This window comes from Apodemus sylvaticus, chromosome 11, assembly GCF_947179515.1.
Source record: "Apodemus sylvaticus chromosome 11, mApoSyl1.1, whole genome shotgun sequence".
Taxonomy (NCBI): Eukaryota; Metazoa; Chordata; class Mammalia; order Rodentia; family Muridae; genus Apodemus; species Apodemus sylvaticus.
The window spans coordinates 37,680,281-37,701,471 of NC_067482.1; the positions used below are offsets into that span (position 1 = coordinate 37,680,281).

Below are 21,191 nucleotides of genomic sequence, written 5' to 3' on the forward strand. Positions count from 1 at the left end.
TCCAAATGGCAGCTCCCAATGCTCTGTAACTTTAGTTCCAAGGGATTTTATATCCATTTCTGACCTCTGCTGTTCCTACATGTATATGGAGCATACACACCCTCACACACACACACACACACACACACACACACACACAATCAATATTAAAAAATAGAATCTGTTATGTGGACAGCATAATCATGAAGGTAAACATGCCTCCTCAATACACTGTCAGATGAACAATATAGAGGAATGACCAAAGAAATGTCAAGGCTCTTAGATTTCAGAAACTTCATCATGATTTCTTTCCAGAAAGAATAATTCTATAGATGACTGAATACTTCTAAGATAGAGGGAAGGCATTTCTGGCATCACTGTTATCTTTACATGTGTGCTTAGTGTGTGTGCATGTACATGTGTGTGCACCAGAGGTGGAGGCCAGAGGTTGACGCTGGGTGTCTTCCTCGGTTACTATTTACTCATGGAGTCTGGATCTTGCCGGTTCTGCTAGTCTGGCTGACCAGAGAGCCCCGGGAATCCTCCTGTCTCTGCCTGGCCAGCACTGGCACGGTAGGTAAGCGTCAACACACACAACATTATGTGGGCTCTGGGGCTGAAACTCAGGTCCTCAAGGTTGATGGCAAGCACATCACCACAGAGCCATCTGCTGGCCTGATTTCACCTTTCTTTAAATTTCTTCTCATGCTTGTGAATACAGAACATACTTTGTAGTGATTCTTTTGGTCTTCCAGTAAATGATCTATGGATGCATTTGAGGAGACAATATTCTCACTGTCTTGAAAGTTTAGACAAGTATAAATTAAAACTGTGCAGTAAGATCTAGAAGCTATTATGCATATCTTCTAACTGCATCAGAAAAGTCTTGGCTACTAATAATCTTTAATTATGTCTGTGTATATGGTGTATATGAGTATTGCATGTATATTTTAATATGTATGCGTGTGTGTTCATATTAGGTCGATGTCAGGTATCTTCCTTGATCCCCTTTCACCTTATATTTCGAGGCAGAGTCTCCCTTCTGAACCCAGAATTCATTAATTTGGCCAGTCTAGCTAGCCATTTGCTAGGGGATCCTAGCCTCCGGTGTTCTGGGATCTCAGGCAGGTTACTAAGCCTGCCTGGCATTTCCATAGGTTTCAGGAGTCTAACCCAGGTCCTCAAGCTAATGTGGCAAGTTCGTTACCTATTTACTGAGCCCTCCCCCAGACTCTGCATTACTCTCAGATAACAGAATCTGGACAACGCCTCAGCCTGCCTCTCCCTCTCGCACTTCTCCACCCCTCCTTGCTCTCCTTTGGCATCCTCCTCTCTGTCTGTCTCTTCCATACTCTCATTTTGTCAAAGTTTTACAGCATTCTGTGTACTGACTGTCAAGGAAACAGTTTGTTCATGTTTTAGAAACCAGATAGCGCACAGGGTTTTCCCTGCCCCTCCTTCTCTTCTTAGCTTTAATTTAAGAGACCGGGACCTAATGGTCATTGCAAGATTTGAGGTATTAGGCTCCAGACCGAGTTCTAAGCATGCTGATCTAAAATGGCATTCCAGACCCTGCCTGCAGAGGAAATCCGTCCTCTCTCCTCTCGAAGGTTGGTGAGAGCCTTGCCACCGAAGCTGTGGCACTGCCAGGAACCTGTCCCCCAAACTGTGAGCCCAAGCCCAAGGAGCCATATCTGTTGTAGCCAGATCCACGTGCCTCCCGATTCTTGCCTCCCCCCCCCCCCCCCACGGGCCCAGTGTTAACCTAATGCCATGGTTTTAGGACCCAGAGAAGTTGTGATTGACTGGCCAGGGATTCACTGATCCTTTGCCTATCCCTTCTGTCTGTCATAACAAGGTGGAAAGATGTTCTTAATTTCAGTTCTGCTTTCCAAGCATCATAGGTGCATAAAGGAGTGTTTAATCCTCAATGACACTGAGAATATGAGCTACTCAGGAATTGGGGAGATGCAGATATTTTTAGTTTATTCTGTCTTTGTAAAGCATGAAAACAAACCACAGGGAGAGAGGACTGGATGCTGTGGTCCGTCCGCCATATTTAACACCCGAACAACCATTTCAAAAATCATCGCAGATTCACCAGATTTTTGTAATTTCTGATGAAAAGTTATGTGACTATAGTTTTTTAAATGTTAAGACCAAGATGGGAGGGAGTGGGGGGCGGGGGGGGGGCGGGGGGGGGATTGGGGGGAGCGGAGGCTGGAGAGATGGCTCAGCAGTTCCAGAGCAGTCAATTCCCAGCAACCACATGGTGGCTTACAACTGCAATGAGATCTGACGCCCTCTTCTGGAGTATCTGAAAACGGCTACAGTGTACCTACTCATATAAATAAAATAAATTAAGACTTAAAAAAAAAAAAAAGCAAGATTTGGGGCTGAGAATAGAACTCAGTGGTAGAAAAGATGTCTAACATGTGCAAGGCCCTAGGTCCTATTCTCAACATTAAAGAACTAGCAGTTCCATGGCCCACAAAACAGGATTTGTTTGGTAAGTAACTTGTTTCTCAAGTGTATATTGCATATCAAGCACTCTGCCATTGTGACGGAGGACTCTACAAAGGCTATAGCGTAGCTTTGAGGATACAATGCACAGTGATTTAGTGTGCATGAATGTGTAGATAGTGAATTAAATGTGTGCATACTTCTGTAGCAGAGATGGGAGGATGTGATTAACACTGTTAAGGGTGAGGAGTCCTTGGACTGGCCTAAGAGATGGGCTGCAGCTATCTAGGCTCCGTTACAGGGGTGCATGCGCAAACAAACAGAGGTGTAGGCCAGCATGGCTCAGCTGAAGAACACAGCGGGAACACACCGCCTCCTCAGTAGAGCTCTGGTGTCTCAGCATAAGCTGGTATAGTATAGTATGAAATGTGATTACATATGTAAGCACAGAAATTCTTCTCATTAATAGGACTTATGTCTTCTCAGACAGTAAACTAACCATGAAGACAAATATTATCAATACGTGGCACTCCTTCATAAATATTCCCAATGTGATTGTACCAGCTATTGAAAAGGAAATCCGACGGATGGAAAATGGAGCGTGCAGGTGAGTCGATGCACCTTTTCATGCATTCTTAACACAGGTGCAATTTTTTGGTAACTTATCTAGATTTGTTTTAAGTTATATAATTAGTAACTTTAAAATGTGTAACCTATTTGATTTAGTGAGTTTATTTATGCTTTGAACAGTATAACTTGTTCATCACCCGAAATAATGGTGTGCAGTTATTAGAGACATCTATTAAGTGGCTATGACAAATACTTCTTTACTTATAAGTAGAATGTTTCCCCATGGGAAATACAAAATCTAAACAGATGACATTGCTATACCTAAGTGTGAAAAAGTATATTGAATATGAAATCTGACAATATAATGTAATGGTGTAATTTAAAATAGTTACCCATAAATGAATAGTGCGTGCATGTGCGTGTGTGATAGGATTTTCTTTTAATGGAGGGAAATAACAGGAAGCAACTGTTCATTCCCATGTGTAAAATGACCCAAAATTCGATGCTGATTTTCTATTGGACAAATATTGACCTTTACCAATTGACAATCGAATGATCGTGATGGGGGAGATCTGGAGCGTGTATCTGAATCATTGCTGGGCACACACTCTATAGAATGCTATGCTCCTACCCCACTCTAATTAACCATGTGCTGTGGATTAGTCTGTCTGAGAAGGGATGGAAAGGGATGAGGTGAGTACTCACCTTGAGGAGTAGTGGTGCTCCTCTGAGCCGGTTAAAACATGAATCCTACTCACCTCTGCTTTCCTTTGGATGACAGCTCATTTTCTGATGATGATAATGGCTCTCTGTCTGAAGAATCAGAGAATGAGGACTCTCTCTTCAGAAGCAACTCATACAGAAGGCGAGGACCATCACAGAAGTGAGTAGGGGCATCTACTCTCTAGAATGTGCCTTTTAAACATCACTTGAATGAGAAGCCTTCTATTCCTTCTAGAGAGTGGGCTTAACAAATGCTCTTGCCATCAAAATATCATGCAAGATTTCACAAGTACCTTGCTATCTCTGTTCCTTACCTTTGCTCTCTCTTGGAAAACTGCAAGCGTCTAATTTTTCGCAGCCAGGGAGTTCCCAATCAAAACTGTGCTCCACTATGGTCCCTGAGACTAATGTCTGTTTCTTAGAAACTTTGCACCCCAATACCTCTCTTGACCTGAGCCTGCAGGAATAAGGGTCCCAGACAGGATGTTGAGCACAATGACTGATGATGGGAAACAAAGAAGACAAAATCAGTAACTGGGACCAGAATGTCTTGCTCATGACGATGCCAAGCAAGCTTATTAAGAAGTATAGCATTATATGCTATTTGTAGGAGGAAAATAGCCAAGGTCACTTGAGAGCTAAATCAGACAGTGTTGGCAAAGAGAACACAGGATACCTTAGACCGAACTGCCTTAGGACTGATAACCACAGCCCAGGGAGGCGTCAGGTCCTCAGAAACCACAACCTTGACTCTTTCAAGGCACTGGCTCCAGTCTCTGACTAGCCTTGCCACATCTGTTCCTAGACAAGGACACAGAATAAAGTTCCATTTGTCTTTTCATCAGGACCTCTTAGAAAGTCTTGGCTGTGTTTGCCTCCCCACACTCCCATGATCCCTTGCTTCTTTTGAATGCATCCTTCAGGGTTCTGAAAGAACTACATATGCCAGGGTGGGCTATCATCCTCTAAACTGCTATATCCAGTAGAGCCCATTCCCAGGAGATATAGTGTAGGATTAGGAGTGGGAAGCTTAACACTTATAAGGGTAAATAAAGCAGTCACATTCAGATATGGAACCTGGAGGATGTTGAAGGAGTGTGGTACTCTGTGGGTCAGCATTTCCAACTTTATGCAATGTATTTTCATTTTTGTTCCTTTCCCCTGTTTGCTTCTTACCACTGACTAATTCTAGATTTCCACTCTATACTTTTAAAACTTTTCTTTCCCATCTTCCTCTCTTCTCTGACTATCTGAGGTCAGTGGTATCTGTCTTGGTTCACTCAAGGCCAAGGATAATGCTAATTATTTTTTGGTATGAACCTTGACCAATAAGCCTTTTCTAACTACTTTGGTTCAATGTATTGCTTTCTGGAAAGCTGTGCTTCACCGAGGTTTTGTATTTTTAAAATAGTCATCTGGGCAATGGTGTGTAGTGAACAGAACACTGCAAGTTGTTTGTCTTTTAAAGGCAATTTGTTTACCATGAACACGGTGGCCACTGTGATCTCCTCCTGTATGTTTTTCCTTTTCCAGGGAGCAATATTTGCCAGGCACTATGGCTCTTTTCAACGTTAACAACAGCAGCAACAAAGAGCAGTAAGTACATCAACCGAAGACTATTAAAGCAAGTAAACAAAACGAGCAATATCTAAATTAGAGAGATAGCTAATACTTAGCATGTGAAATATTTTAACAGAGATGACATTCTATTTTTTTTTTCTAATTTATATCTTGAAAATTCGCCTGCCCTTATTTAAAGTAATCTGAGTATATTTTGTTTGTTTACTTGGATATATGTTTTTTTAAGCGGTCTATGTCATATATGCAATTGCCCTTCCTTAGTACAACAAAAGTCATGAAGCCCTGAACTATGGACCTTGGGTACATTCTCCAGGAGACAGCCTCTGACATAGAGGTCTGTGTGCAGATATATTGGATGTGCCCTTTGGAGTGATACCTGGAAGGGAGTTGGGGGTGGCAGAACTGGGCAGAGGGAGATGCAGAATGTCAGGGAATAGTTTTGATCTCATGGGAATTTTGGGGGACCTGGACATGCTTCCAAGATGCTGTCATCCTCAGGTAACAGAGCTGGGCCTTTGCAGTCACACAGACATTCAACAAGAGCAGCCTTGGCAAGCTGGGAGATAAATTTTAAAATGCTGATTTTCATCATCCAGGCCTTCCTTCCAAGGGACAGGAGAGAGTGAGTGGTGGTAACAAAGTCTTGGTGTGTGGAGAGTAAGTGCCTGAAAGCCATGTGTGAATGTAATCTTGCCTCCCACCTGTGCCCTGCTCAGATACACTCTTTTAGACAGGAAATTATGGGGCTGCTCTCTCTAAGAGTTTGGGATGTTCTTTTGTCCCAGGGAAATACATAAGAGGATGGTCAATGGAATATAGAAAGGTCTCTGACAACTTTAGATGCTTTTGAGGTTTACACAGAATTTCCTTATCTGCTTTTATTCATTCTACAGCCTCCTCACCATTGTGCAGAACTTCTTTTGCTCTAGGAAAATGCAGACATCTATCTGGGCATCATGTTTTCCTTTGGACTGGTTATTAGACTTGTCCATTCATTATCAAAGACAGGCTGGGGAAATTCCAAAGGATACCATAATGTGATTCTCACCCTTTCTAACACTGTAATTCTTTAATACAGTTCCTCATGTTGTGATCACCAATCATTAAATTATTTTCATTGCTACCTCATAACTAATTTTGATGCTGTTATAAATTGTAAACATTGGATGTGTAAGCTGTCTGATATGTGACCCCTGTGAAAGGGTCCTTTGACCCCCCCTCTAAGGGGGGGTGTGACCTACATGTTGTGAACCACTGCCATAATAGATCATGTGCCTGTCAGATAGTTTTCTACTTTTTCATTGCATAACAGCAGTGCTACCTACCTTTGATGATCAGGATCGTAAACTTTACAGTCTGGTGATTCTTCTTTGCTAATTCTTTTCTTGGAATGTGGAGTCCAAAGTGGCCAGAGGATAGTCCTAGATTAATATTTAATAGGACTGTAATTGTGTCCTTTGGCAGAAGTATAGATCCTCTTTCATGAAATGATAATCTCTAGAACCACAAAACCTAGATGTGCAGGGATGAGAAGTGTACTTTCCTTACATAAAGGATCCCTAATTAAATACTTTGGTTTCTAGATGTTGCAGGGTTTTCCCTGTCCAATTACATTAGGGCAAAAGAAGGCCTGTTATTGACAGGGAAAAGGGAGGCAAAGCTAAGAACTGCAGAGAAGAAAAGCATAGCAGAGTGAAAGGTAGACGGCAAAATGGAGGCAGCCGTGAAACAGTGTGGCTTTAGCCAGCCACAGGTACTTATGATATCATAAGGTTAGAATTATTGGGATAACGCTTTTATCATTATCAATTGGTTCTGAAATTATTGTATTGGCATCTTGTAAATTGAGATTGTATTGATACATAAATCTGATTGGTTAACTATAAGCTTTAAGAGTTTTGATTTTACCAGGTTACTGGGTATTGTGATATCTAACCACGGGGTTGGCGGTTCAATTTGGTTACTGGAATGTAGGACAGAGTCAGCAGGATCTCACTGGGGCATAGTGTTGCCCCCTGGTGCTGGCGCTAGAGTGGGAACATGCTGGCTCTTTTTTAATATTTCCTGCAACACCTAGACCTGTGTGTTCTATTCATGTTCTATTCTAGGCATAGAGCACCACCTAATGACCATTCATGTATGTATACATGCATGTATACAGTATGCTGAATCATAGTCACTAATCTTCAAGGACCCTGCACTCTCTGACAGCATTTCAGTGCCTTCTGAAGCTCACTCCATACCTGTAACATGTCAGAAACTTCTGAGTGGAGCAACATATGATAGGATTATCAGATTTCAAACTCAGTATCTGGGCTGGCTAGTTTTATGTCACCTTGATACAATCTACAGTTACTAGAAATAAGGGAACTTTAGCTGGAAAAATGATGCCTCCATAAGATGGCTTGTCGGCAAGCCTGTAGGATATTTTATTTTTATATTAGTGATTGATGAGAGAGGGCCCAGTCCATTGTGAGTATATCCAATGCCATATTTCTTTTGCTCTAAAGTAGAATCAAAGTGATGCTTAATAGTGTTCTTTATAGGTGGGTCATACTTTAGATATCCCTTAAAAATAACACTGGTCAAGTTTGTGGCAATAAAAGCAACATATACCACAATATAAATCGGTTAGTATCAAAATATTTGATCTCCTTTCTCTGTTGGCAAAGATCAGTGAAGTAAACTTGCCATCAAGTGATTAATTTCCTTAATAGCTAAACACTGCAGTCACATCGTAACAACAAGGCTACCTTCATGATCCAAGTGCTTTGTAACTGGAAGACTGGCTGTTTAGCAACAGTCATAGTAAGAAGTCACGTGTTGGGCCCAAACATGGCCTTTACTTTTGTTGTCATGGAGGCCACATTCATATTCATATTGTACCAGCATTGGGAATACCACAATGGCGGCTGGGTTTATCAGCTAGCTGAATCCTTCAGTCTACTTGGTTGTTCTCTGACATGGGATACAAAGATTTTCAAATATTGTGCCCCTGGGTCTCTTAGTCTTCCTTTTCTCTAAAACTACTTTGCCTGATTATTCGATCTTTTTCCAATTAGGTCATTAACCAATTAATTAAGGCCTTTAGGATTTCCCTAGTGGGCACAAGTGCGTGAATCTTCATATATTCTTAGCCATATCTTTTTCTATAGAATGTGAGTGGACCACATAGTACTTGAAGCTGTGTCATTGGGGAGACTCTGTTTCAAGGCCACCTTTACACAGCTTCACGGTATAGGCATAGACTGGGGGTCCCACCTTAACCCATCCATGATCTGTGTTCTAACAGCTAAAAGCTCCATTTGTGGAGATAGGTAGGCCATGGAGAGTGGAAGCTGGTGAAACAGCAGTCAGTGATATGGGGTGGGATGGTGCGCTAACCTACTGACTCAGCAGCTTCCTTTCCCCGTGTGGTTCATGCTGCATCTCAGATATACTACATGATCATATTCAGGATTACTGTCCAACCTCATGACCAGAATGAATGGCCATGAAATTTTCATGACATGGTCATGAAATTTTTTCACAAATGACTCATGAAACAACAATAAAAACAATAATAAAGCCAATGTTATTTCCTTGAAAGAGAATTCATGTTTTCACGAGATTCTTGCTGTTTTAATTTAGCAATATATGAAAATGATATCATAAGCTTAAAATAAAAAATCATTATTTTATATTATTTTTTTTTGTTTTTTGAGACAGGGTTTCTCTATGTGGTCCTGGCTGTCCTGGAATTCACTCTGTAGACCAGACTGGCCTCGAACTCAGAAATCTGCCTATCTCTGCCTCCCAAGTGCTGGGATTAAAGGCATGCATCACCACTGCCTGGCTAATCATTATTTTTATATTATATTTTTAATATAAAATATTTATATTTATAGTTTATAATATAAAAGTTATTATTTTATATTATATTTATATTAGAATTCTGAGAGTATATTCACTGGAGGCTGTTGTAGGTTAGTGAATTTCTTTACATAATTTTCTTACTCTGCCCTTTACATCTATTGTTTTCTGCTAACTGGGGCATGTTTTGGTTGTTTGTCTGGACACCTTCTTGCTTTTGTCCATCCTTTGGGTTTCTGAGCAGTGAGGCAGGACGTTAAATGCAAGGCTGAGAATCCTTGCTCAACAGAGAGGAAAGTAGAGAGATTCTGGGGTCAAAGTGATGTGACTATGTGACAGATGCTGTTTTTCTCTAGAGAGCCAAAGGAGAAAAAGAAAAAGAAGAAGGAGAAGAAGAGGTAAGCCAGACTTTGCATCAATGCCTCTTTATGCTTGCCTGCCTGTGTCTTATTTGCACATGATAATGATACATACTCAACTTTTCCAGCAAGGCAGATGAAAATAAAAAGGACCCAGAGAAGAAAAAGAAGAAGGAAAAGGAAAAGGAGAAGAAAAAGAAGGAGGAGAAAACCAAAGATAAGAAAGAAGAGTAAGTATTTTTTACTGGCATTGAAAATAGACATGAGATTGTAATGTATTGTAGGTAAAAATTTCCCAAAGCAGAAAGAACTTTATAGCAGAGCGCCTCAGATAAAGTCTTTAAATACTTAAGAACAAACTTTTTATATAAATTGCTATCAAACATTTTTCTAGGTTCCCTAAAACTAGCAAGAATAAATTTTCCAATTAAAGAATATGGTTATGTTAGTTATTTCTCTCCCACATATGTCAGTGAAGAAACACTTCCCATTAAATATTCAATTATTAGAATTGAATCACTGGGCACCGAGGATCTCATCAGCTTGCAGAGGACAAAATATAAAACTTGATAACTTCATTAACATTTTGACAAGTACCCCCAAGCCACAGGGCTTTTGGCAATGGCACAAGTGCATCCCAAATGCTGGCTCTTGAAGAACTCCTTGTCAAGTAGAGGATTGAAATCTAGAATTTCACGAAGGGAGGGCAAAGTCATATTTGTAAACTTTTAAGGAAAATTCATTTAGATCAAAAACAACTTGTTCTCTGAATTTATTTATACAAAATAACCCATCAACCAATAATTTAGCTATTTGTGCCTGTGCAGAGTTGTTGAAGCTTTTGTTTTTGTTTTTGTTTTTGTTTTTTTTGTTTTCGAGACAGGGTTTCTCTGTATAGCCCTGGCTGTCCTGGTACTCACTCTGTAGACCAGGCTGGCCTTGAATTCAGAAATCCACCTGCCTCTGCTTCCCAAGTGCTGGGATTAAAGGCATGCTCCACCACCGCTAGGCTTGTTGAAGCTTTTATAAGAAGAAAATTCTTAAAAATGTAGGCTTGATACCAGAACATTTCAAACGTCTCTTTGATCATGTGTTTTATGCCTTTATTCTTTATGTCTGCCACGATTCTCTCTCTCTCTTTTTTTAAAGATTTATTTATTTATTATATGTAAATACACTGTAGCTGTCTTCAGAAGAGGGCATCAGATATGTTTACGGATGGTTGTGGGTGCTGGGATTTGAACTCATGACCATTGGGAGAGCAGTCGTGCTCTTATTGGCTAAGCCATCTCTCTAGCCTCCCACAATTCTCAAAGATCATTCCTGTAAACATTTGGGCGAGTATTGTGCTATTGGTGCTGTGTTGTCCTTCTTTATGGACAAAATACTGACGCAGCTCTCCTCCCTCAACAGTGTAGTTCAGCTCATTTTGCTTCCAGATAGGGGAAGGGAAGTGATGAAAAAGCCACTGTCCTATGGCCCTTAACCTTCCACAGGTCTGTAGGGAAATCTATAGCTTCCTGTAATTTCTGCCATTATTCGCACTCCATAATTCGGGAATAGAACTGACCACATCATCATAGCAAATACAGGGCTTAAGTAAAAGTCAAACATATAGTTCTTTGTAAGACTGGTGATTTAACTATCTACTCACACCTCACTCACTAACAAGCTTCTTATGGTGAATATAATTATAGAGTTCATCTTCCTAAATCAAGGGGATCTGTATTCTATGACATTAATCATGGATGGTAGATTTAACTATATTGGAGATGGTAAATACAAATACAAATTTCTTAATAACTGTTTCTTAATAACTTTCCTTTTTATTTCTAATTGTTGCTAGGGAGATGAAAGAAGTTGTTGTTATTGACCCTTCAGGAAACACATACTACAACTGGCTGTTTTGCATCACTTTACCTGTGATGTACAACTGGACAATGATTATTGCAAGGTTTGGATATGTATTTGATGTGGATTTCAAAACACCTAGAAGTTTACTGCCAGCATACTTTGACCTTAGGGCTCTTCAGAGCAAACTACTTTTCTCTGCATTAGGCAGAAAATGGTGGCCGAATCCTTCCTAATGTGTTTGCCTGAGGTTAGAATGTCTTTTATTCTTAATGTGCTTGGATATAAAGTCCTGGGATGGGATGGGGATGAACATAGAAGAACTTTTCAAATTTCTGGTTGTTCAATCAGTGGGAGAAAAATAACATATGATATAATATCTTGAATAGCTTAGTTGTTCAACAGTAGGAACATTTTCCCTGGGTATAGATGGGGAATGCAAACTTTGTGATCAGTGGGCTTTAGATTTGACTTTAGTTGTAAGCTATTTGTGTGTGTGTGTGTGTGTGCATATGTGTGTTTGTGTGTGTACACATGTATGTATACGTATGTGGAGAAGTCAGCCTTGTGTGTGCTTGGGATACTATCTACCTTGGATTTGAGATAGAATCTCTCAGTGATCTGGAACTAGCCAGTATATCTATCTAGGCTGGTTGGATAGTGAAATGGGGTGGGGTTGGGAGGGCTGCTCCCCTCTGCTTCTCCAGAGCCAGGATACCAAGCATTCGACACCATGAGTGTTCTGTTGTTGATGTTGTTAACATGGTTCTGAGGAGTGAATTCAGAGCATCATGCTTGCAGAGCAAGCACTTTACCAATGGAAGGATCCTTCCAGTTGAGACACTTTATTCTCTGTTGTTGTTGTTTTCCCAGACAGGGTTTCTCTATGTAGCCCTGGCTGTCCTGGACCTCTCCATTTAGACCAGTTCAAGACCTGGTCTTGAACTCACAGATCTTCCTTCTCTGCCTCCCCAGTGTTTGGGATTAAAGGAATGTTTTACCATGCCTGGTTAAACATTTTTTTTTTTTTGGTTTTTCAAGACAAGGTTTCTCTATATAGCCTTGGCTGTCCTGGAACTCACTCTAAAGACCAGGCTGGTCTCGAACTCAGAAATCCACCTGCCTCTGCTTCCCAAGTTCTGGGATTAAAGGCATGCGCCACCATTGCCCCGCTGCCTGGCTAATTCTTATCTGTTATCTACATAAACCTAACTAGTATTGATGGAAAAGATAATTAGAATTCAGAAGTGTGAGAAAATGAACCATAACTACCCAAAGAGGGATTTGGGGAAACTGTGATTGACTAAATGTGTTCTACCTACCCTTCTAACCTAGCATGTTGTATGTGGCTCTATGAAAAATTATAAAGGGGCCTTTGATTTCAAGTAGTCTCCATGTCTTTTATTTATTCATTTTTTCTTTTATAGAGCATGTTTTGATGAACTCCAGTCTGATTACCTAGAATACTGGCTCATTTTTGATTATGTATCAGATATAGTCTATCTGGCTGATATGTTTGTACGAACAAGGACAGGTAAGTATGATCTGTTTTGAGTCTTCTGAAATGTCTTGCTTTTATCTCACAGAATGACATTTGCAAACCCTACTGTTCTTCAGGATAAACTCACAACCTCAGTCGCAAACATGAGTAACCTGATCCTACCTGTTGGCTTAAGTCATTCCTGCTCATCCAGGAAGATGTTACTAGGACACCTTTTTTGTTGTTGTTGTTGTTAGCCTTTATTTTTATTTTATGTGTATGGGTGTTTTGCCTGCGTGTATGTCTGTGAACCATGTGCACAAAATGCCAGAGAAGGCCAAAAGAGGATGTCAGATCCCCCAGACCTGGAGTTACAAACTGTTGTGAACTGCACTGTGGGTACTGAGAACTGAACTCATGTCCTCTGGAAGAGCACCAGTGCTCTTACCCTCTGAACCAACACTCCAGCTCCTGTGTAACCTTGTTAATGTGAATTGGTGGGGTTTCCTTCTTTCCCCTATGCCTTGGGTTTATGGCAGGCAGAAGAATAGAGAGAACAGAAATACTTAGTTAATATTTGTGGCTAAGGGGCGATTGCTGCCGTACATGGAGATATTTAAAAAGGCACAAAGAAGCATAGCATTGATTTTCAGAAGAGGCTTAATAGAGATTTTATAAGGAACATAAACTGCATGGTTCATGGTAGTGTATCAGTCAGTAGGAAGCACCATCCAAAAGCTCTTTAGCGGACTGCTGTAAAAGTAACTATTACACACGGCACAGCAGCCTCTGATAATCACAGAAGGATGCTAAGTGTGGGGCAGTGCTAAGTTGTCACAGCTTCCTTACAGCTTTGGTCGCTGCTCTGGGAGAAGAAATGAACTCTGGTTGTACTGCTGAAACTCTGGGTTCAACGTACAAGCCCCACAATAGCAGCACAGAAAAGAAGATCTGAGGGGGATTAGAGACAACCTGAAGGACGAGATTAAGAAGTGAAAATGTAATCGGAGGAGCTATTTATATCTCCACTGAAGGTGAAAAGCATAACCATGCAGAGTGTTGAGATGGCAGGGCAGGTACCCACACTTCTAAGAGTGCGCTTGGATTCTGCCAAGGAGTAGTCTGAGTTATTAAGTATCTTTTTTAAAGATTCATTTGTTTTATTTATATTTATATTTATGTTTTATGTACATGGTACCTGTCTTCAGACACACCAGAAGAGGACCATGTGGTTACTAGGAATTGAACTCGGGACCTCTGGAAGAGGAGTCAATGCTCTTAACCACTGAGCCATTTCTCTAGCCCAGATTTCTTTATTTATTTTATATGTGAGTACACTGTAGCTATCCCCAGACACACCAGAAAAGGGCATTGGATAGCATTACAGCTGGTTATGAGCCATCATGTGGTTGCTGGTAATTGAACTCAGGACCTCTGGAAGAGCAATCAGTGCTCTTAATTATTAGGTATCTATTACATCAGCTGCAATTTCATCAGTTCTGAAGCTACCCAGAATTAGTGAGACTCCACAGGTTAAGGGCTGGGGCTTATAAGGCTCTCCTTGACTTCAGATGTCAGGACACAGCCGGGAGGTGGTGGCGCACACCTTTAATACCAGGACTTGGGAGGCAGAGGCAGGCAGATTTCTGAGTTCGAGGACAGCCTGGACTACAAAGTGAGTTCAGGACAGTCAGGGCTACACAGAGAAACTCTGTCTTGAAAATACCAAAAACCAAACAAACACACAAACAAAACAAAACAAAACAAAAGATGTCAGGACACAACCCAACTTGTGTTTCTGTTCAAATAGCTATACATTATGATTCCCACAATCTCTCCCCAGGATAAGGTATTTGCTAGCACAGCACACTAAATCTCCCAAATCCACACAGTAGTTTATTCTGGACCTGATAAATGGTACTGATGAACAGGGAGATGCAGCAGCAGAGAGGATGAGTGTGAGGCCTTGAGAGCAGGGGCTTTCGTCGCCATGGAACTGGGTTTAGCATCCTTCTAATACTCTGCATTTGCTTTCCCACTTGCCTGCTCTTGAATCACCAAAGATGATGATTTTTATGGAAGGCTTTATCATATGGCGGTAACGGACTGTTAAGTTCCTTGCCAGCCCCTCTTCCTCTCCCGGAAGAAGTGGGGTTGGAGTTGAAAATCCCAAGCTTCTGAACATAGTGTATTTTGTGACCAGCCACCCCTAGGAGCCTAACAAGAGTTGCCTCCATAGAACAAAGACACCTTTGTCATCCAAGGAATTCAAAGCACTCTGGAGTTCTGCAGCAAGGGCTGAAGCCAAGACCAAATATTAGAACAAAATACAGCTAGCACTTTGTTTTCTCAGGAAATCATAAAAAATTTTAACAATGGTATGCCAGAAATTGAGAACAGGAACCAAATGTGTAACTTATATAATAATACTACAGAATATGAATGCAATTCATCAAAGAAAGGATTTTAACCTGGGTGTGTAAAATCATATATCAATAAATCAATCAACCAATCAATCACTTTATTTATCTATCTATTTACCTATCTGTATATTACTTTTATGTCAGGAAACATCTAGGCTAGGCTAAGGCTAGCTGGTGGCCTTCTTGGAGGTGGCTTACCTCTTTTTTCATGGTCTGTGATGGGTGAGCTCAATGCCAAGATTCCAAAGAGACTTCATCTTAGGATTGCTTCTTGCAGCTGATATGTCTTTCCTGTCATTATTAAGTTAAAATAATAATCCCTGGGCATTGGCCCACCCTACTGAGCAGATTTCCTGAAGATCATCATAGAGATGAACTTTCATGAATTAATACTGTTTAGATAAATTAATGATTATACAGAATTCATGCATTGATTCAAATAATTTTAAGAAGTTTTAAGAGATGGTCTTAATTGCTTTGCTAGAAAGATGTATTAAGTTAAAATCAAGAGTAGAATGTGCTCACTCCTCACAATAGTAAGTAAAGGCTTCATAATAAGAAATACAATGAGTTTTCATTATCACACTAAAAAAGGAAACAGACTTGAAATAAATCTGTGTGCAAGGAAATACATTTAGGTTTATGAATAAATCCACAGGTGTGCACTATGATAAGGCAAGGCCATATAGAAACCATTGCTTTGAACTTATAATGAACATTTAGAATGAAACACTGAAGTGGATTGCATTGATGAATTTCTGTATATTGAACCATCCCTGCATCCCTGGGATGAAGCCTACTTGATCATGGTGAATGATCATTTTGATGTGCTCTTGGATTCGATTGGCAAGAATTTTATTGAGTATTTTTGCATCAATATTCATAAGGGAAATTGGCCTGTAGTTCTCCTTCTTTGTTGGATCTTTGTGTAGTTTTGGTACAGTGTAATTGTGGCTTTGTAGAACAAGTTGGGTAGTGTTCTTTTGTTTCTATTTTGTGGAATAATTTGAAGAGTATTGGTATGCAATCCACTACATAAACAACCTCAAAGAAAAAAACCACATGGTCCTTTCATTAGATGATGAAAAAGCATTTAACAAAATCCATGCTGAAAGTCTTGGAAAGAACAGGCATTCAGGGCCCATACCTAAACACAGTAAAAACAATATACAGCAAACCGGTAGCCAACATCAAACTAAATGGAGAGAAACTTGAAGCAATCCCACTAAAATCAGGGACTAGACAAGGCTGCCCTCTCTCTCCATATGTTTTCAATATAGTACTTGAAGTTCTAGCTAGAGCAATTAGACAACATAAAGAGGCCAAAGGGATATAAATTGGAAAGGAAGAAATCAAATTATCACTATTTGCAGATGATATGATAGTATACTTAAGTGACCCAAAGAACTCCACCAGAGAACTCCTACAGCTGATAAACAACTTCAGCAAAGTGGCTGGTTATAAAATCAACTCAAGCAAATCAGTAGCCTCCTATACTCAAAGGATAAACAGGCTGAGAAAAAAATTAGGGAAATGACACCCTTCACAATAGCCACAAACAATATAAAGTATCTTGGGGTGACTCTAACCAAACCAGAGAAAGATCTGTATGACAAGAACTTCAGGTCTCTGAAGAAGGAAATTGAAGAAGATCTCAGAAAATGGAAAAATCTTCCATGCTCATGGATTGTCAGGATTAATATAGTAAAAATGGCCATCTTGTCAAAAGCAATCTACTGATTCAGTGCAATCCCCATCAAAATCCCAACTCAATTCTTCATAGAGTTAGAAAGAGCAATTCTCAAATTCATCTGGAATAGCAAAAAAAAAAAAAAAAAAAAAAAAAAAAAAAAACCAACCAACCAACCAACCAACCAAACAAACAAACAAAAAAAAAACCACCACCACCACCAACAACAAAAAAAAACCAGGATAGCTAAAATTATTTTCAACAGTAAAAGAACTTCTGAGGTAATCAGTATCCTGGACCTCAGGCAGTACTACAGAGAAATAGTGTTAAAAACTGCATGGTATTGGTACAGTGACAGGCAGGTAGATCAATGGAATAGGATTGAAGACCCAGAAATGAACCCACACACCTGTGGTCACTTGATCTTTGACAAAGGAGCTGAAACCATCCAGTGGAAAAAAGATAGCCTTTTCAACAAATGGTGCTGGTTCAACTGGAGGTCAGCATGCAGAAGAATGCAAATTGATCCATTCTTATCTCCTTGTACTAAGCTCAACTCCAAGTGGATCAAGGACCTCCACATAAAACCAGACACACTGAAACTAATAGAAAAGAAACTGGGGAAGACCCTTGAGGACATGGGCACAGGGGGAAAGTTCCTGAACAGAACACCAATAGCTTATGCTCTAAGATCAAGAATTGACAAATGGGACCTAATAAAATTACAAAGTTTCTGTAAGGCAAAGGACACTGTCAAAAGGACAAAACAGCAATCAACAACTTGGGAAAAGATCTTCACCAATCCTACATCTGACAGAGGGCTAATATCCAATATATACAAAGAACTCAAGAAGGGGACTCCAGAGAGCCAAATAACCCTATTAAAAATGGGGTACAGAGCTAAACAAAGAATTTTCACCTGAAGTACTTCGAATGGCTGAGAAGCACCTTAAGAAATGTTCAGCATCATTAGTCATTAGGCAAATGCAAATCAAAACAACCCTGAGATTTCACCTCACATCAGTCAGAATGGCTAAGATTAAAAACTCAGGAGAGAGCAGGTGTTGGCGAGGATGTGGAGAAAGGAACACTCCTCCACTGCGGATGGGAATGCAAGTTGGTACAACCACTATGGAAATCAGTCTGGCGGTTGTTCAGAAAATTGGGCATGACACTTCCGGAGGACCCTGCTATACCACTCCTGGGCATATACCCAGAGGATTCCCTGGCATATATGTGTATGTACATACATACACATATAACATGTATAACATGTATAGTTATATGTGTATGTATGTAATCATGCATGCATACTTTTGGAATTGATTGAGACAGATGGTCAGTCTTGACCCATATGCTGGTGTGTGAATGTATATGTCTGTGTATATTTGTCCATATAAAGCATTTTAATTCTTTTCCATTCCTTCCTCTCTAGTTCACAAAGAGTTAGCCAGCCTAGCAAGCTTCTGGCTGCCTGGACAGAGAAGGGAATGGAGTGATAGCATTCTTTTTTTTTTTTTTAATTCCCTGTTGATAAGCAACAGGTGTTAATTGTCCAAGAGATCTTAGCCACTGAGTAAGCAAGAAACTTTTGGGGCTTGTTTAGAAGCTATCTGGAAGCATTCAGTATGGTTAGAGAGCCAGAAGGCCAGAGAGCACGAGTCTTTAAAACTTCCTCACAGCCAATGCTGTGCCCCACTTCAAACCATTCCAGACCAGGCTGGCTCCTGGCACTTCTACACTAAAAAGTATGATTTTCCCCCTATTTGTCCTGCAATGAACTCTTCTATAACCACATGCAGGTTTGGTCTTATGAGTTATTGTATCACTGCAGATATGTTTATTGAAAAGTATTTTTATTTTGGCCTAAACAAAGCTAATTAAGAGCTACTACAGAAAACAGTCACAGTAGCATAATAAACAGAAACAGTCTGGCTTGTCTCTCCTCTATTTCAGGTTACCTGGAACAAGGGTTGCTAGTGAAAGACAAACTGAAACTCATAGAGAAATACAAAGCAAACCTGCAGTTTAAACTTGACGTTCTGTCAGTGATACCGACTGATCTGCTGTATTTCAAGTTTGGGTGGAACTATCCAGAAATCAGGTTAAACCGGCTGTTAAGAATCTCTCGCATGTTTGAGTTCTTCCAGAGGACGGAAACAAGGACCAACTACCCGAACATCTTTAGGATCTCAAACCTTGTGATGTACATCGTCATCATCATCCACTGGAACGCTTGTGTGTACTATTCCATCTCAAAAGCTATTGGGTTTGGGAATGACACATGGGTCTACCCTGATGTTAATGATCCTGAGTTCGGCCGTTTGGCTAGAAAATATGTCTACAGCCTTTATTGGTCTACCTTGACTTTGACAACCATCGGTGAAACTCCACCTCCCGTGCTGGATTCTGAGTACATCTTTGTGGTGGTAGACTTCTTAATTGGAGTTTTAATTTTTGCCACCATTGTCGGTAACATAGGTTCCATGATTTCCAATATGAATGCAGCCCGGGCAGAATTTCAATCAAGAGTTGATGCGATCAAACAGTACATGAATTTTCGAAATGTAAGCAAAGATATGGAAAAGAGGGTTATTAAATGGTTTGACTACCTGTGGACCAACAAAAAAACAGTTGATGAGAGAGAAGTCCTGAGATACCTCCCTGACAAACTAAGGGCAGAAATTGCCATCAATGTTCATCTCGACACGTTGAAAAAGGTTCGTATCTTTGCGGACTGTGAAGCTGGTCTGTTGGTGGAGTTGGTGTTGAAGCTACAGCCCCAGGTGTACAGTCCTGGAGATTACATATGCAAGAAGGGGGACATTGGGCGGGAGATGTACATCATCAAGGAGGGCAAACTTGCTGTGGTGGCAGATGACGGAATTACACAGTTTGTGGTGTTGAGTGACGGCAGCTACTTTGGTGAGATCAGCATTCTTAATATCAAAGGCAGCAAGGCTGGCAACCGTAGGACAGCCAATATTAAGAGCATTGGCTACTCAGACCTGTTCTGCCTCTCCAAAGATGACCTCATGGAAGCTCTTACCGAGTACCCAGATGCCAAAACTATGTTGGAGGAGAAAGGGAGGCAGATCTTAATGAAAGATGGCCTACTGGATATAAACATTGCGAATATGGGCAGTGACCCTAAAGACCTGGAAGAGAAGGTCACTCGAATGGAAGGATCAGTGGACCTCCTGCAAACACGATTTGCCCGCATCTTGGCTGAATATGAGTCGATGCAGCAGAAACTCAAGCAAAGATTAACCAAGGTGGAGAAATTTCTGAAACCGCTCATTGAAACAGAATTTTCAGCTCTTGAAGAAGCTGGAGGAGAAAGAGAGCCTACAGAGTCTTTACAGGACTGAAAAGCTGGTCCACAGCAAAACCCAAGCACACTGTGTGATCCTTGTGAGGGTTTGACCAGAGACAACTGAGAATTGGGAGAAAGAGTCATCTGGGAAATTTTTCTATAACAAAAATATGTGTGAGTAGATGACCCAAATCTGTTGTGTGATACTGAAATGAAAGAATCATCTTATCCTGGGATTTTTCCTAGTGGACGCTGTGCAAGGACATGAACTGATTAACGTGTCTGTGTCACAATCTGGTTTTTCTTTCCCACAGACGCTCCTTTTATGTAATCTGTAAAAGTGAGCCAGTACCTCTCATTTTCAGGCTGCGTGCACTGTTGAGGAGTCAAATGTATTCAGTGTAACTGTGTACATTGTGTTTGAGATACAGTTATCAGAAGTAGAATGCAATAAAGTGAAATTGAATCGATTATGAAACCAGAGTAAATATGATTTATTTGAAGATTAAGTAGGGAATAAGTAGTGTCTTGCAGAGCTTCAGGTCATTTTAAGGAGAGTAGCCTTTGTGGTAATGTAAATCTGGGTGATGGAGGGAAACTTCTTACTGGTAGATGCAAAATGAATCATGTTATAAGAAAATACATATTAATAAATATTAATATGTTTATTGCCAATGAAAGATGATGTAGGAAATGTTTAAGCAGTTCTCAGAATATTAAGGCCTGACAACTGTAGCTGTTATCTTCCTTTTATGTCTAACCAAGTAAGAAAAATAGACAAACACAATACTGTTGGATGATTAGTTAGGTCAAGTGTCCTATCAGAAAAGGAGATGTGAATGTTCTATGAGCCAGTACAAAGCTTCTTAGAAAGTCAGAATACCAAGGCTTGAACTCAGTGGCA

At 40.4% G+C, this 21,191-nt stretch overlaps 1 protein-coding gene across 1 annotated transcript; it reads left to right on the plus strand.

Moving 5' to 3' along the window:
- The first annotated feature begins 2,942 nt into the window (after nucleotides 1-2,942).
- Cnga1 (cyclic nucleotide gated channel subunit alpha 1) lies at nucleotides 2,943-20,413 on the plus strand. The gene is made up of 8 exons (XM_052198923.1): nucleotides 2,943-3,049; nucleotides 3,794-3,895; nucleotides 5,269-5,331; nucleotides 9,525-9,566; nucleotides 9,656-9,757; nucleotides 11,374-11,481; nucleotides 12,806-12,912; nucleotides 18,928-20,413. The coding sequence occupies exons 1-8, from the start codon at nucleotides 2,943-2,945 to the stop codon at nucleotides 20,340-20,342; spliced, it is 2,046 nt and encodes a 681-aa protein (XP_052054883.1). The 3' UTR covers nucleotides 20,343-20,413.
- Nucleotides 20,414-21,191: the final 778 nt, after the last annotated feature.